The 11362-nt window shown below is 39.7% G+C and overlaps 1 protein-coding gene across 4 annotated transcripts in view; it reads right to left on the bottom strand.

Moving 5' to 3' along the window:
* Positions 1-1016: 1016 nt before the first annotated feature.
* The window catches only part of WNK2 (WNK lysine deficient protein kinase 2), a 116320-nt gene continuing 105974 nt past the window's right edge, over positions 1017-11362 (bottom strand). For 2 of the 4 annotated variants that reach the window (XR_014506316.1, XM_083420217.1), the window contains 2 exons: positions 10425-10536; positions 1017-1262 (listed from right to left, as the gene is read on the bottom strand). Coding sequence is in view for 3 of the 4 variants with exons in the window: in XM_083420217.1 (XP_083276343.1) it covers positions 1234-1262; positions 10425-10536 (141 nt within the window). In the remaining variant the exon portion in view is untranslated. Of the gene's footprint in view, positions 1263-8215; positions 10537-11362 lie in introns of those variants that run through there. The other 2 variants (XM_083420216.1, XM_083420215.1) reach the window with 1 other exon arrangement.

Below are 11362 nucleotides of genomic sequence, written 5' to 3'. Positions count from 1 at the left end.
GCTTAGAACCTAGATCTGTCACTCAAAAAAAGAGCTTACCCTCTTCCCTCTCATCACCTTGGCATTTTCTTCAAATGTTTCAATTTTTGCATTTTTAAAAAAATTTCCAGATCACACTGAATAGCTAGTGAGCTCGATTCAATTTGGGGTGATTTGGAGCAATTTGCTTTGGCTAAAAATTCATGTGCCCCTCACCTCCATTCTACAATATTTTTGTGGTATCCCCTGCAGCATGGTGACCCCTGCAGCTGCACCAGTTGCGCCACTCTACAACAGATGCCCTAAAAGCGTAACTATGATTGACAGATGGAAAGTTCCACCCACAACCCAAATGCGGTCTGTGGATGGTTTTTAATCTAGCCTGCCAGATGCAGGTGTGAGCTTAATGTCCAAAAGACCCTTTCCTAAATATTCAGGCACTCATTTAGACCTCCATTTTAGCCAGAGGCAGTTTTGAAGAATAATTCCCGTTGCTGCATCTTTCATGTAACTGTCAGCACTAGTTCACTTGCTGAGAGGTAAATTCACAGCATGAAGATTAGGCATGACCACATCAACATATGCAAATATAACTTTCTTCAGGTTATATCCTTATTTCCTGTTTTTCTTGTTTAAATAGAAGGCCCACCACAACACAGAATTTTGGCATCTTTGCCACTTCACCACAATCTCAAAATGGCTATATGAACCTGACTTTTAAATATATATTTTAAAAAGGTGACATTTGGATCAAGGAATGGTATGCAACTCAGTTTACTCAGAATAGACCCATTGTAATTAATGGACCTCTCTTAGTCATGTTCATTCATTGCAGTGGGTCTACTTTTGAGTGAAATTTTGTTGAATACCACCCAAGTTGAGTATCATCTGTATCATAAAAGGAAGAAGAGAGTTTGCCATCCAAAGTAGAATGTGGCTGATTTGGCAAAATAAAATAATTGCATGGGTTTTCATTTGAATCAAATCTTATACCATAAGAAAAACAGATAATTTCCCACTCAAAAATGGATCAAGCCTTTTCCTCAAAATAATTATAGTTTATTTATTTTTGCATAATGTTTGAATTTCCAACTATAAATAAAAAAAGGTTTAGAAAGAAGTTACAAAATTGAATTTAATGGATAAGAATAGTACAGAGTTTCTCACATGTGACATCAATTCCCAGCTTTTCTTCCCCTTCCTTAGTTGAAGTAAGATCTTGATGTTGACCCTATATCCAAGCTTGGACATGCGTCACTTGTGGGTGTCCTCTTCCTCAGAATCTAAAATAAAAATATCAAAATCATGTATGATTAGAATTAGAGGCCCAAACACATTAAACATTGTATTATATGCATAACCTTGCACTATGGATATTTCAGGTGCCTTACAGAAACAGCAAGCCAAACTCAGGACAATCGCAGATACTAGTGCCATGCTTAAAGCTCAATGGGTTTACCTTTTATTTTATTTTTCATCTAATCCAACAAAACAGAGGCACCCTTGCCAAACCATTCAGTTTGGGCACAACAGTCATTATACAATCTGAGCTGCATTTTCTATCCATACGGAACCCAAAAGATGGATAGATGAAAAAGATGGAAAGCAGCCACAATTAATGTATATGACGCGATGTACAAAGAGAAAAACAGATTATTATTTTTAAAAACGAAAACAATAAAACAAAGAGAAGCCATGCACGAGCTGCTCCATGGGCCAGGAAATCCTACATATAAAGCCACAGAATTCTTAAGAAGCACCACAATGTCCGAATAGCTCCATCTTCCTTAATAAGGCACATAGAAGCAATGGGCTTAGCAGTGCTGATGTTTCGACCAGGCCAGTTCCTCCCTGGACAAAGCTCATCTTTTTATGGGAAGTGTTAAGCAAGACCACCAACATAAATGGTGAGATTGGGGGGTGGGAAGGATCTCATTTCATTGGCCCCTGTTGTACAAGGAAATAATTAAGAAATCAAGGACCAGGAAAGCCATTCTTAATAGGTGGTGGTGGAGATGGGGAACTCTGCTCCTCCACATGCTGCTGGATTCCAGCCCCCATCTGCACCCCAGTCAGTATAGTCAATGGTCAGGGATGATGGGGGTTATTGTACAACAAATCTGGAGAGCTATTGCTCCTTCCATGCCTGCCTTTCTATAAGGAATATCCTTAGCGCTGTACTTGAATTAACCCCAGCCCAATACCAGTAACACAATATTATACTCTTATTTAAGTGTGTTTGTGTGTAGGGGGAGAAGACATAGCAGAGGTACCTAGGGCTCCTGTTTGAGGTAGTCAAATGTGAGCTTGTCAAACACACTCAGCTGCTGCTCAGCCTCCAAACAACTTTAAATACAATAATGAGACTAATAGGATCTCTTAAATCCTGTTTCTGTTTGTTTAGCTTCTTATTATTTGATTATATTGCCATATTACTGTGTATATTGTGGGGTGTGGTTTTTTTTAATTGTAACCCACTTCAAACATACAATAGCCTAGAAATACAGGTGACAGAAATCACACAAATAACCACAATCACAAAGTGTCAGCTTGGGAAGAGAGGGTGTGTGCCTTGAGACAAATGATGTCTCAGGAGAATCCTTTACCTCTTCACCCAGCCGCTCGCAGTAGCAATGGCTTTTCTGTTGAGAGGTGGAGATGTGGAAATTACATTTTCCCAGTGAAGAAATACTGCATTTTGGAGTGTTGGAGAAATGTAGTATCTCCAACACTCCAAAAGGAGGAACAATTGCAAATCGATTGTGCTGTGTGTGTGTGTGTGTGTGTGTGTGTGTGAACTAACAATATTGTCTGGAAACACCCAATGTGTGAAGGCTCAAGCATGATGTTTAATCAACATGAATAATAATTTAGGCGATCTAAAACTTTTTCATGCGATTGTATCAACTAACCTTTCTCATGACTGAACACAGCAGGGAATATAGGGCCCAGAGCCCACTGGACATTAATTGCTGTTGTCAAAATCCACTGACATCATGCAGTCCCAGTCAAAGCATGGATTAGTACATAAGAAAACTACACAGTTTCCCACTGCCAGATCATGCTTGAATAAGTTACAGGCACAGATTAGAAATTATTAGGGTGCAACGGTATGCACACTTAATTAGGAAGTAAGCCCTGATGACCGTAGTGCAACTGATGTTTGAGTAGACATGTATAGGATTGCGCTGTTAGTTAACTAAAGCAAAGAGAAATACATTTTCTCAGTTTACATTGTTGAGGCATGCATTTTCTATAATCCAACTGGCAAGCATGTATACACTAGTCACTATGTATTTTAGCAGTCAGGGAATCGCCTTCTACACTGGAGGAATTTCAAGGCTTATCTTCCAAAGGGGAACTGAAACTATTGGTGTCATGTACTTACATGACCATCATGTTTCCTAAAATGTGACTGGTGCTCCTAAGCATGACGTTTGTGACATCTGCATTCTTTCTTGTGGTCATGGCAAATGTTCATATTGGGGGTGGGAAAAACAAACTGGCAACCACCCTTACAAAAGGGCTGCCACAAGTAGAATAGCACTGTAGGGCTGAGCAATATATCAATGTACCATCCAAAACCAGTTTGAAGTTCATATCAGTTTCATGGTTTTTGATCTGGCAATATATCATGAATCATGATGTGTATGCTATGCAAACATCACAATGTGTGAAAAACCATGAAGCCAGCCAATGACTCTACATAGCTCCATCCTTATTTCAGACATTGTGAAATATCAGTGTACTGCGATGTTTAAAGGTAAAGGGACCCCAACCATTAGGTCCAGTTGTGGCCAACTCTGGGGTTGCGGCACTCATCTCGCTTTATTGGCCGAGGGAGCCGGTGTACAGCTTCCGGGTCATATGGCCAGCATGACTAAGCCGCTTCTGGCGCACCAGAGCAGCGCACTGAAACGCCGTTTACCTTCCTGCTGGAGCGGTACCTATTTATCTACTTGCACTTTGATGTGATTTCAAACTGCTAAGTTGGCAGGAGCAGGGACCGAGCAACAGGAGCTCACTCCGTCGCGGGGATTTGAACCGCCGACCTTCTGATCAGCAAGTCCTAGGCTCTGTGGTTTAACCCACAGCGCCACCCGTGTCCCTTGCTGCAATGTTTAGCTGGTGATATATCATGAAGTTGAAACCCATATATCACCCAGACCTACTGCTCGCCTCTACATAGTTCCGACATCGTGATATATCAGTATATCACAATGTTTACCTGGTGATATTTTGCATTGTTGAAAACCAGATATCGCCCAGCCCTGGTGCACAAGCACTGGGTTGCAACCTTCTAAATTGACCACTCCAGTCCTCAAACCTGCTTTCTCAACACCTCTAGATGATGCTGGGTGTTACATGGCTTTTCAAGCAGCAAGCCTCACCATAAACGCTTCTGAATTCTAGCCAATCTCCTCTTTCTTACATAACATTCACAGGCAGCACTCACACCTGTTCCCTGTTGTGAGATGGATTGTCACCAACCACAGGTATAGCTCACACATCTCATCCGGTGAAGAGAGAGGATGATACAAGGTTCCCTATTCAGACATTAACAGCTAATATTCAAGTCCCTTTTACGTTCGCAGTTTCCCACACCTTCAATTCTACTTGGAAACATTATTATTTCTCTCTTAACTATAAAGTGGAGCATTGTTAAGACATTCTAGGCACATGCAGGGCAGAAAATACTCCTGCATAGTTACTTGCAGTACAGATATAACAAATAGTTGTAAGTTAAAAAATGAACATGCCCAGCATTTTTAAAAAGCAACATTTAAAAACATCACATTTTTTGGTGTAGACAACACATGGCATACAGGCCAGTTAAAATTTCCGAAGTATTTTTGTGTCATGTAGGTAATTTTCATTATTGACAGAATCAAAGCTTTTCTTCTGAAAACATTTCTTTTTTACCCCTAACTGATGCAATGATAAATGTAGTGGCACAAAATGTTCCAAGAAATCAACATTTTTCTTTGTTCAGTTGTGCATTCTAAGCCAATGCATTATGAATTTTACAGCCATCAGCTCATGTGTTTACCATATTCAAGTTCAGCATATCCACCATGTCATTTTTGTATCCATCAGGCTGGTGTAATAGCAGGGGGCAAATTGCTAAATTCTACGCAGCAATGCTAACTTTATTGCATATAATTCAAAAGCTTGCACCTCTGCACCCACAAACACAGGAGGGGGGGGGGGAGAGATCCGGTGCTTCCATTGTTGTCACTACAAGATGAAGGGCAGGCAATCAGTACTTAAAATAAATTAAATAGAATAGAACGCCTTTGAACACCAGATGCTGAAAACATAACTGGAAACACTGTTGTCTTCATTCCCTGCTTGTGAACTTTCTGGAGTCGTCATTGGAAATAAGATGTTAAACTAGATGAACCTTTGGACTCATCCAGTAAGACTCTTCCTGTTTTCTTATAAACACATGCATGGTTCATATCCTGCAAATCCGTAGTATTCAACTGGACTCAGCATAATGTATGACTTTCCCTATATGCAGCCACATTTTAAAAGGTCCACAAAATGCGCTGTGACATTTGTGTACTTTCAGTAGAAACCTGAATTCTCAAGTGTTACTGTTCCAGGTTTGTTTTGAAAGTAAGATTTAACAGTGGCCGTTTCAAATTTCACAATCTAGTACTGCACCAAGAAGCCTGTGCTCTTTCTATACAGTCAGTTCTTCTGCAACTTCATGATCTCTAACGATCCAGGAACAAAATACCAGCTGCATCCAGTAGCTAAACTGAAATGTGTCAAAAAAAAATTCGCACTGCGTTGTATCTTGAGTCACAAGTGACTCAAGTTTACCTAATGGAAAACATTCCTTTATCTATTAGTTTTTGCCATTGAAGATCTAATTCCTGATGATTCCTTGAGAAGAAGTGTAAGTTGGATAGCTGATAAGATGCTATATATTTATATTTGTCTCCTAAACGAGAAAGACATAATTTGGATCTGCTTATTCTGCTAGTGTGATCTAACAGCACAGCTACCCAAATTCTTGTGAACTGTTTTTGGACTAACTTAAGACTATTGGGCCTCCATGAACCTATCACTTGTAATCATTTGGTTGGCAAAATATACATACAGTACTCAGCACCATTTTTAGAACATGAAACTGGATGGACTGAAATTGGTAATCTTTTAGGCCCTGAAGCTAAAACACCATCAACAAAACACATACAGGGCAGATATCCTTCCATTCCCATCTTCATCACCCTTTACCCAAAAGGCTGTTGAAGATGGCCCTCATCACCTGTGGACAGAGAAACTTGTTACTTTTCAGCTTCCTCTAGATATGGCTGGTTGTGTTTTGTGTAGGGTAGGGGTTTTTTTTAATACCTCTGCCAGTCTGGCTTTTTCTGGACCTACAGTTCTGCACGTTTGATTGCCACTTGGATCTACCATTGTTAGCTAAAAGATTGATACCATTATTATTATTATTATTATTATTATTATTATTATTATTATTATAAAATGACCCATTGCAGATTTTTTTGTATCTTCTGTTGCCATTGTTTTTGGAGATAGTTGAGACAAGCACTGTTGGCAGCATCTTTGGGTGTTTTGGTTCAGTGCAACAACATTTCAGAAAGCAACCTTTTGAAATCTCCCCAGAGCATTCCCCATGAGATCCCAGCCAGTTACTTCTCCCTTTCAATTTGCATAGAGGCAGTGGGACAACATCATGAGAATGAAATATTATGCTGGCTGCACGGCCTAATCTGTCCACCTGACTGCTTATTTGGTATTTGGTGATGGAGGGAGAATGGATACCAGTAACTTGATTGCAGTAGAATTCAGCATGAGACAAAAAACTAAAGAAGTAATAGCTGACAAATCTTCTGCTCTGGAAGGGCAGAGGGACATTCATCACTGATGCTCTGGAATTGTGTCAGTGCTGTAGTGATCTTCTTCAAGTAATAAAGCAGCGATCCCTTATTTTAGGTTCAGACATGAAGTTCATTACCACCATCAGTTCAAGACTGGAATTACTAATATATGCTATCTGAAGCTATCATTTATGAGTGTTCAGACACAGGTTTTTTTTGCTTAGAACACATCAATGCACTTCTACTGACTCCCTTTAGGATTGAATTCAAACTCTTGATTTTTACTTAAGTACACAGCTGAAATGTACTGTATAAGAATGCTGTGGCCCATATACCTTGTCTCTTGCTGAGCTCCATGCCATATTCATTCATCCATCTACGTGAAAGGGCAAATCATAACATATTTTTTTTAAAAAAACAAATAGTGGGCTGGGGAACCAAATACATTTAGAATTCTAAGATACAATTCAAGGGCTGTCTTCCATATCTCTGGTGGTTCAGGCTATACAGAACTACACATCCCGTAAGCCACCTCTCCCATCAGCAAAATGTAACAGGATTCCTGTTACATTAATATGGGCAGAAGTCCTTCTCACTTTAAATGAGAATGAGCTCAATTTCTGAACATCAAGCAAGACTGGGCTCAAAAGTACCATCTGCAGAAGGCAGGATTAGGACTTTGAGCATGAATGGCATCCTCATTCATAGTAACTGAGTCTATTTTACTCAGTGATCATGAGCCCAGTCAAAGCTGCTCCTTTGCTATTAAATAGATACAAGAAGCAACACTACCGAGAAATTTAGATAAGATGCTGAATTGTAGTCAGTGTCTGAACCTACAGTGATTTCTCCAGTCCAATATACTTTTATTGTGTTGGAATTTTTGTGTCATGAATCTTGCCACCACTGCTACTGTTTAACCATTCCTTTCCCAAGTTGACACTTTATTCCACCCCAAACATATACAATAGCATATACTCAAAGTTCTGTACCTAGAATTATCAAGCAAGCCAATTGTGTTTATTTATTTAGATTTCCTCCCCATCCTTTACCATAAGATTCATGGGTGTGAAATGGATCAACAGAATGGTGCACTAAATTTTTTGACTAAAAATAACAACAAAAAAGTCCAATTCATTGAGGACAGTGTGGCAAAAAACATGAGATCTGCCAAGGGCACCCATTGAAGGATTTACTCATTGGACTTGGTGGAGACAGCAAGGGGACACAGAGAAGTATTTTTAGCCCTCCCAGTTAAGGATACCTGGTCACAGATGATTCCTTAAGTCAGTGTCTGAAGCTGCAGGGAATGGAATTAAAGAGCGGTGCTATCTTGTGATATTTTTAGAATTTTAGCAACACACTGGGTTTTCCACAAATTTTTCAAGCACAAAAATGTTTTATTTTGTCTTCTCTTGAATATATACAATCTCTTGGGAGTGAGGAGTTAGTGCCTCTGACTGGTCAGCTTACAAGGGGCACGGCTATACAACAGGCAATACCAACAAACCGAAGGTTTCAGTGCAAGCCAAGGGGGTAGGAATAGTGAGAACAAGATTTTCCATATTTTGCTCATAAAGCATACAGACATGAATCTAAAATAAAGTCTCAAACAAATGAAATATACATGTTACAGAGAGCAGAAATCTCTTACTACAGCATGTATTTTGCCCAGGCAGATGACTCTGCACCATGTTCTACAAAATTCAATTCTAACCGAATTGATGGAATAATAGAAACTAAATGGAACCAACAAAACGTTTCAGACAGTTCTTAATGCTCAAAGTACAATAGAACTATACAATTCACAGATCGGCAGCGCAAAACAGCTCCGACTCTTCAGCAGGTAGTTCAAAAATGTCATTGCCATGAAGAGAGAATGTGAGTGCAGTGTGCCTTCAACTTTTCTGTTGCAATGCTTTTTATTTTAAAATGTGTGCCATTATGCTTGTCCTAGGTTTTTTTTTATTATTTCAAGTAAATAGAGACTTACCAATCTGCAAATCAATCTTAGTAGTTACCTTGTGCCTTTGTACTGAGAGGTGAAGGTGCAAAGTCTATGTACAGTTAAGTGAACCCAATGAAAGAAAGCTCAAGTCAAAAAAAGAAAGAGGTGCCCATTCTATCTACAGTGCAAACGGAGTGAAAAATGACAAAATAAATTCAAATGTGGTCAAACACCAACACTACTAAATAAGTAGGGTGGATAATAATAAAGAAAGCTTCACATTTAATTCCACTTCAGTGAAAATACTGTAAGCACTTCAAAGATGGTTCTGAACTACGACTGCTGTTGGAATAAAGGCAATGGCATGCAAGTAAAGTTCTGTACTTACATACTTTTTTTAAAATAGTAACTTTGGGATGGGCTCTCCTATAACCAATATTTTGATTAGTTCATTTCACAAATGAAACATGCATGGATTGAATTTAAATTACAAAATTTGTTCAGAATATGTTTTTGTTTTTTGCTTTTGCGGCTAAATGAGAAAGAGAGGGAGGGAAGGAGAGAAAAGGGGGGAGGGAGAGAAAAGCATCTTAAACTGCTTGCCAAATTTGCTATTTCATATTAAAAGAGAAGTTTTCACTCGCAACAGCTTTTCCAGAAAGATTGCATAACAAAGTGAATTGCACTGCCCAAAGCTATTACCTGCACACATATATACAACTTAAGTTCAAGCTCTTGTAAATGCTCCTATTGCAAAAGAAAGCTACTCATGTTATTACTCTTCATTCAAATGAAAAGTCTTCTGTCAGTAACTCACTCTGTAAACATTTAAGCCACCCTTTTTCTTTTTTAAACTCACCACCAGTTAAAATAAAAGCATTTACAGGAGAAAAATGGAACAAAACTGGGCAAGAGTTTCAATGTAAACCTTCAACATTTTTCCCAATATATTCATATTTATATATATTTTTGCAAATTAAAAAAAAATCAACCTCACACAAGCAGATTGTAAATAAAATACACTTTTCAATTATTCTTATTATTTACATCTTTCCAGCGAGAACTGAAAAGCTTGAATTCAAGGCACTAATACTCCTGCAGGATTAATACAGTTGTCTTAACCATCAATTCAAGTACATTAACGCTGAAGTTTGCGGTTTCAAACACCAGAGCACAAAATAAAGTGATCTTCGGCAAGGAAGGAGAAGCAAATATTGCCATAACCACAAACGAATCGGTGTGAAAACATTTCACAGTGATTGCTTGATTCAGTGTATGGATGGTGTGCACGCTAGCAGGCCTGAACCGAATGCCGGCAGGTCAACACACCCCGTGCATAGGCTCAAATGCGCCGCCCTGGCGATGTGGGAAAGCACCGTCAGCTATCGAAAGGCGGCCGAGCTAGGTTATTCTCAGGTTAGAGCCTGGCGGGCTGACCACAGGTTGCTGCAGCGGCACTGGAAACAGCTGCAAGCCGTTTTTGCCCAGAGGTGGGAATGGCGCAATGCTCTGGCCTCCTACAATCCCAGGCTGTGTGGCTGGGCCCAACCACTGCACTCCAAAAACGGATGTAGGAAAAACTCCTCCATATTGACAAAGAGGCATCACATAAGGTTTTACTGTGCCAGAAAGGGTAGTACCTGGCATAGGCACTGGCAGGGATGGTGAAACTCCAGGGGTTAATGCAGCTGGCACTGGGCAAGAGACTGGAACAATTGTCTTTTCCCCCACTCCTGTTCTGACTGAATTAACCTACAAAAACAAACATAAAAAGCAACAGCTATTACGCTTTTACCCTCCTAGCTGAGCAGTGAGACATCATCGCTTTATGGCAGTTTATCATTTCAAACTCAACAGTTGCATCACACTCGGCTACTCTGTTCTGAGAGGACGTCCTGGTTCTCTGCCCTTCAGTGTAGGAGAGTGTAGATTGTGAATGGGGCAATAAACGCAGAAACTCATCCAATTAACACACACACACACACCCTCTAGGTTTTCATAGACATAATGACTTCAGGGGGAACCTTCTGAACTGTCTACATTCCACATGAAATTTAGGCAATGTGGCGGTCTGCAAAATACCTGCATTATTTCTCCGTCAGTATACAAGAGCTGATAATCAATCATTGCTTTCCTTAAAACAATAACAACCCACCCACCCACCAAAGTCCCACACCTATCTCCTTTCATGACAATCTGGAGAACAGTGTCACTGTATTGGCTGTAAGCAGCATATAGCCACATCTGAACAAAACCCACCCAAAACTGTTGTCCACAATATATTCATGTGTAGGTAGAGAAAATATATGTACTAGTTAGCTCCCTTCCCTGCTTTCAGCCACCCCATAACATCTTTTCATTGGCTCTCCAGAGAATTCTTTGAACACACACACAGAGCTCTTGGAACTATATAGCTCAGCTCCACAGCTCTGAAAATATCTAGACAATGCAGAACTGGATGAGAGAAAGGCCTTTCTTTTCTAAACACTGAGAACAGCTGACTTCCTGAGAATTATGAGCTTAAATATAGTCCAAATGCCACAAAAGCAATTATTGTACAAGAGATCTGTCTGGTTCC

This window comes from Podarcis tiliguerta, assembly GCF_965153285.1.
Source record: "Podarcis tiliguerta genome assembly, chromosome: 2".
Lineage (NCBI taxonomy): Eukaryota > Metazoa > Chordata > Lepidosauria > Squamata > Lacertidae > Podarcis > Podarcis tiliguerta.
This window is presented reverse-complemented; position numbering and strand designations above follow the sequence as displayed.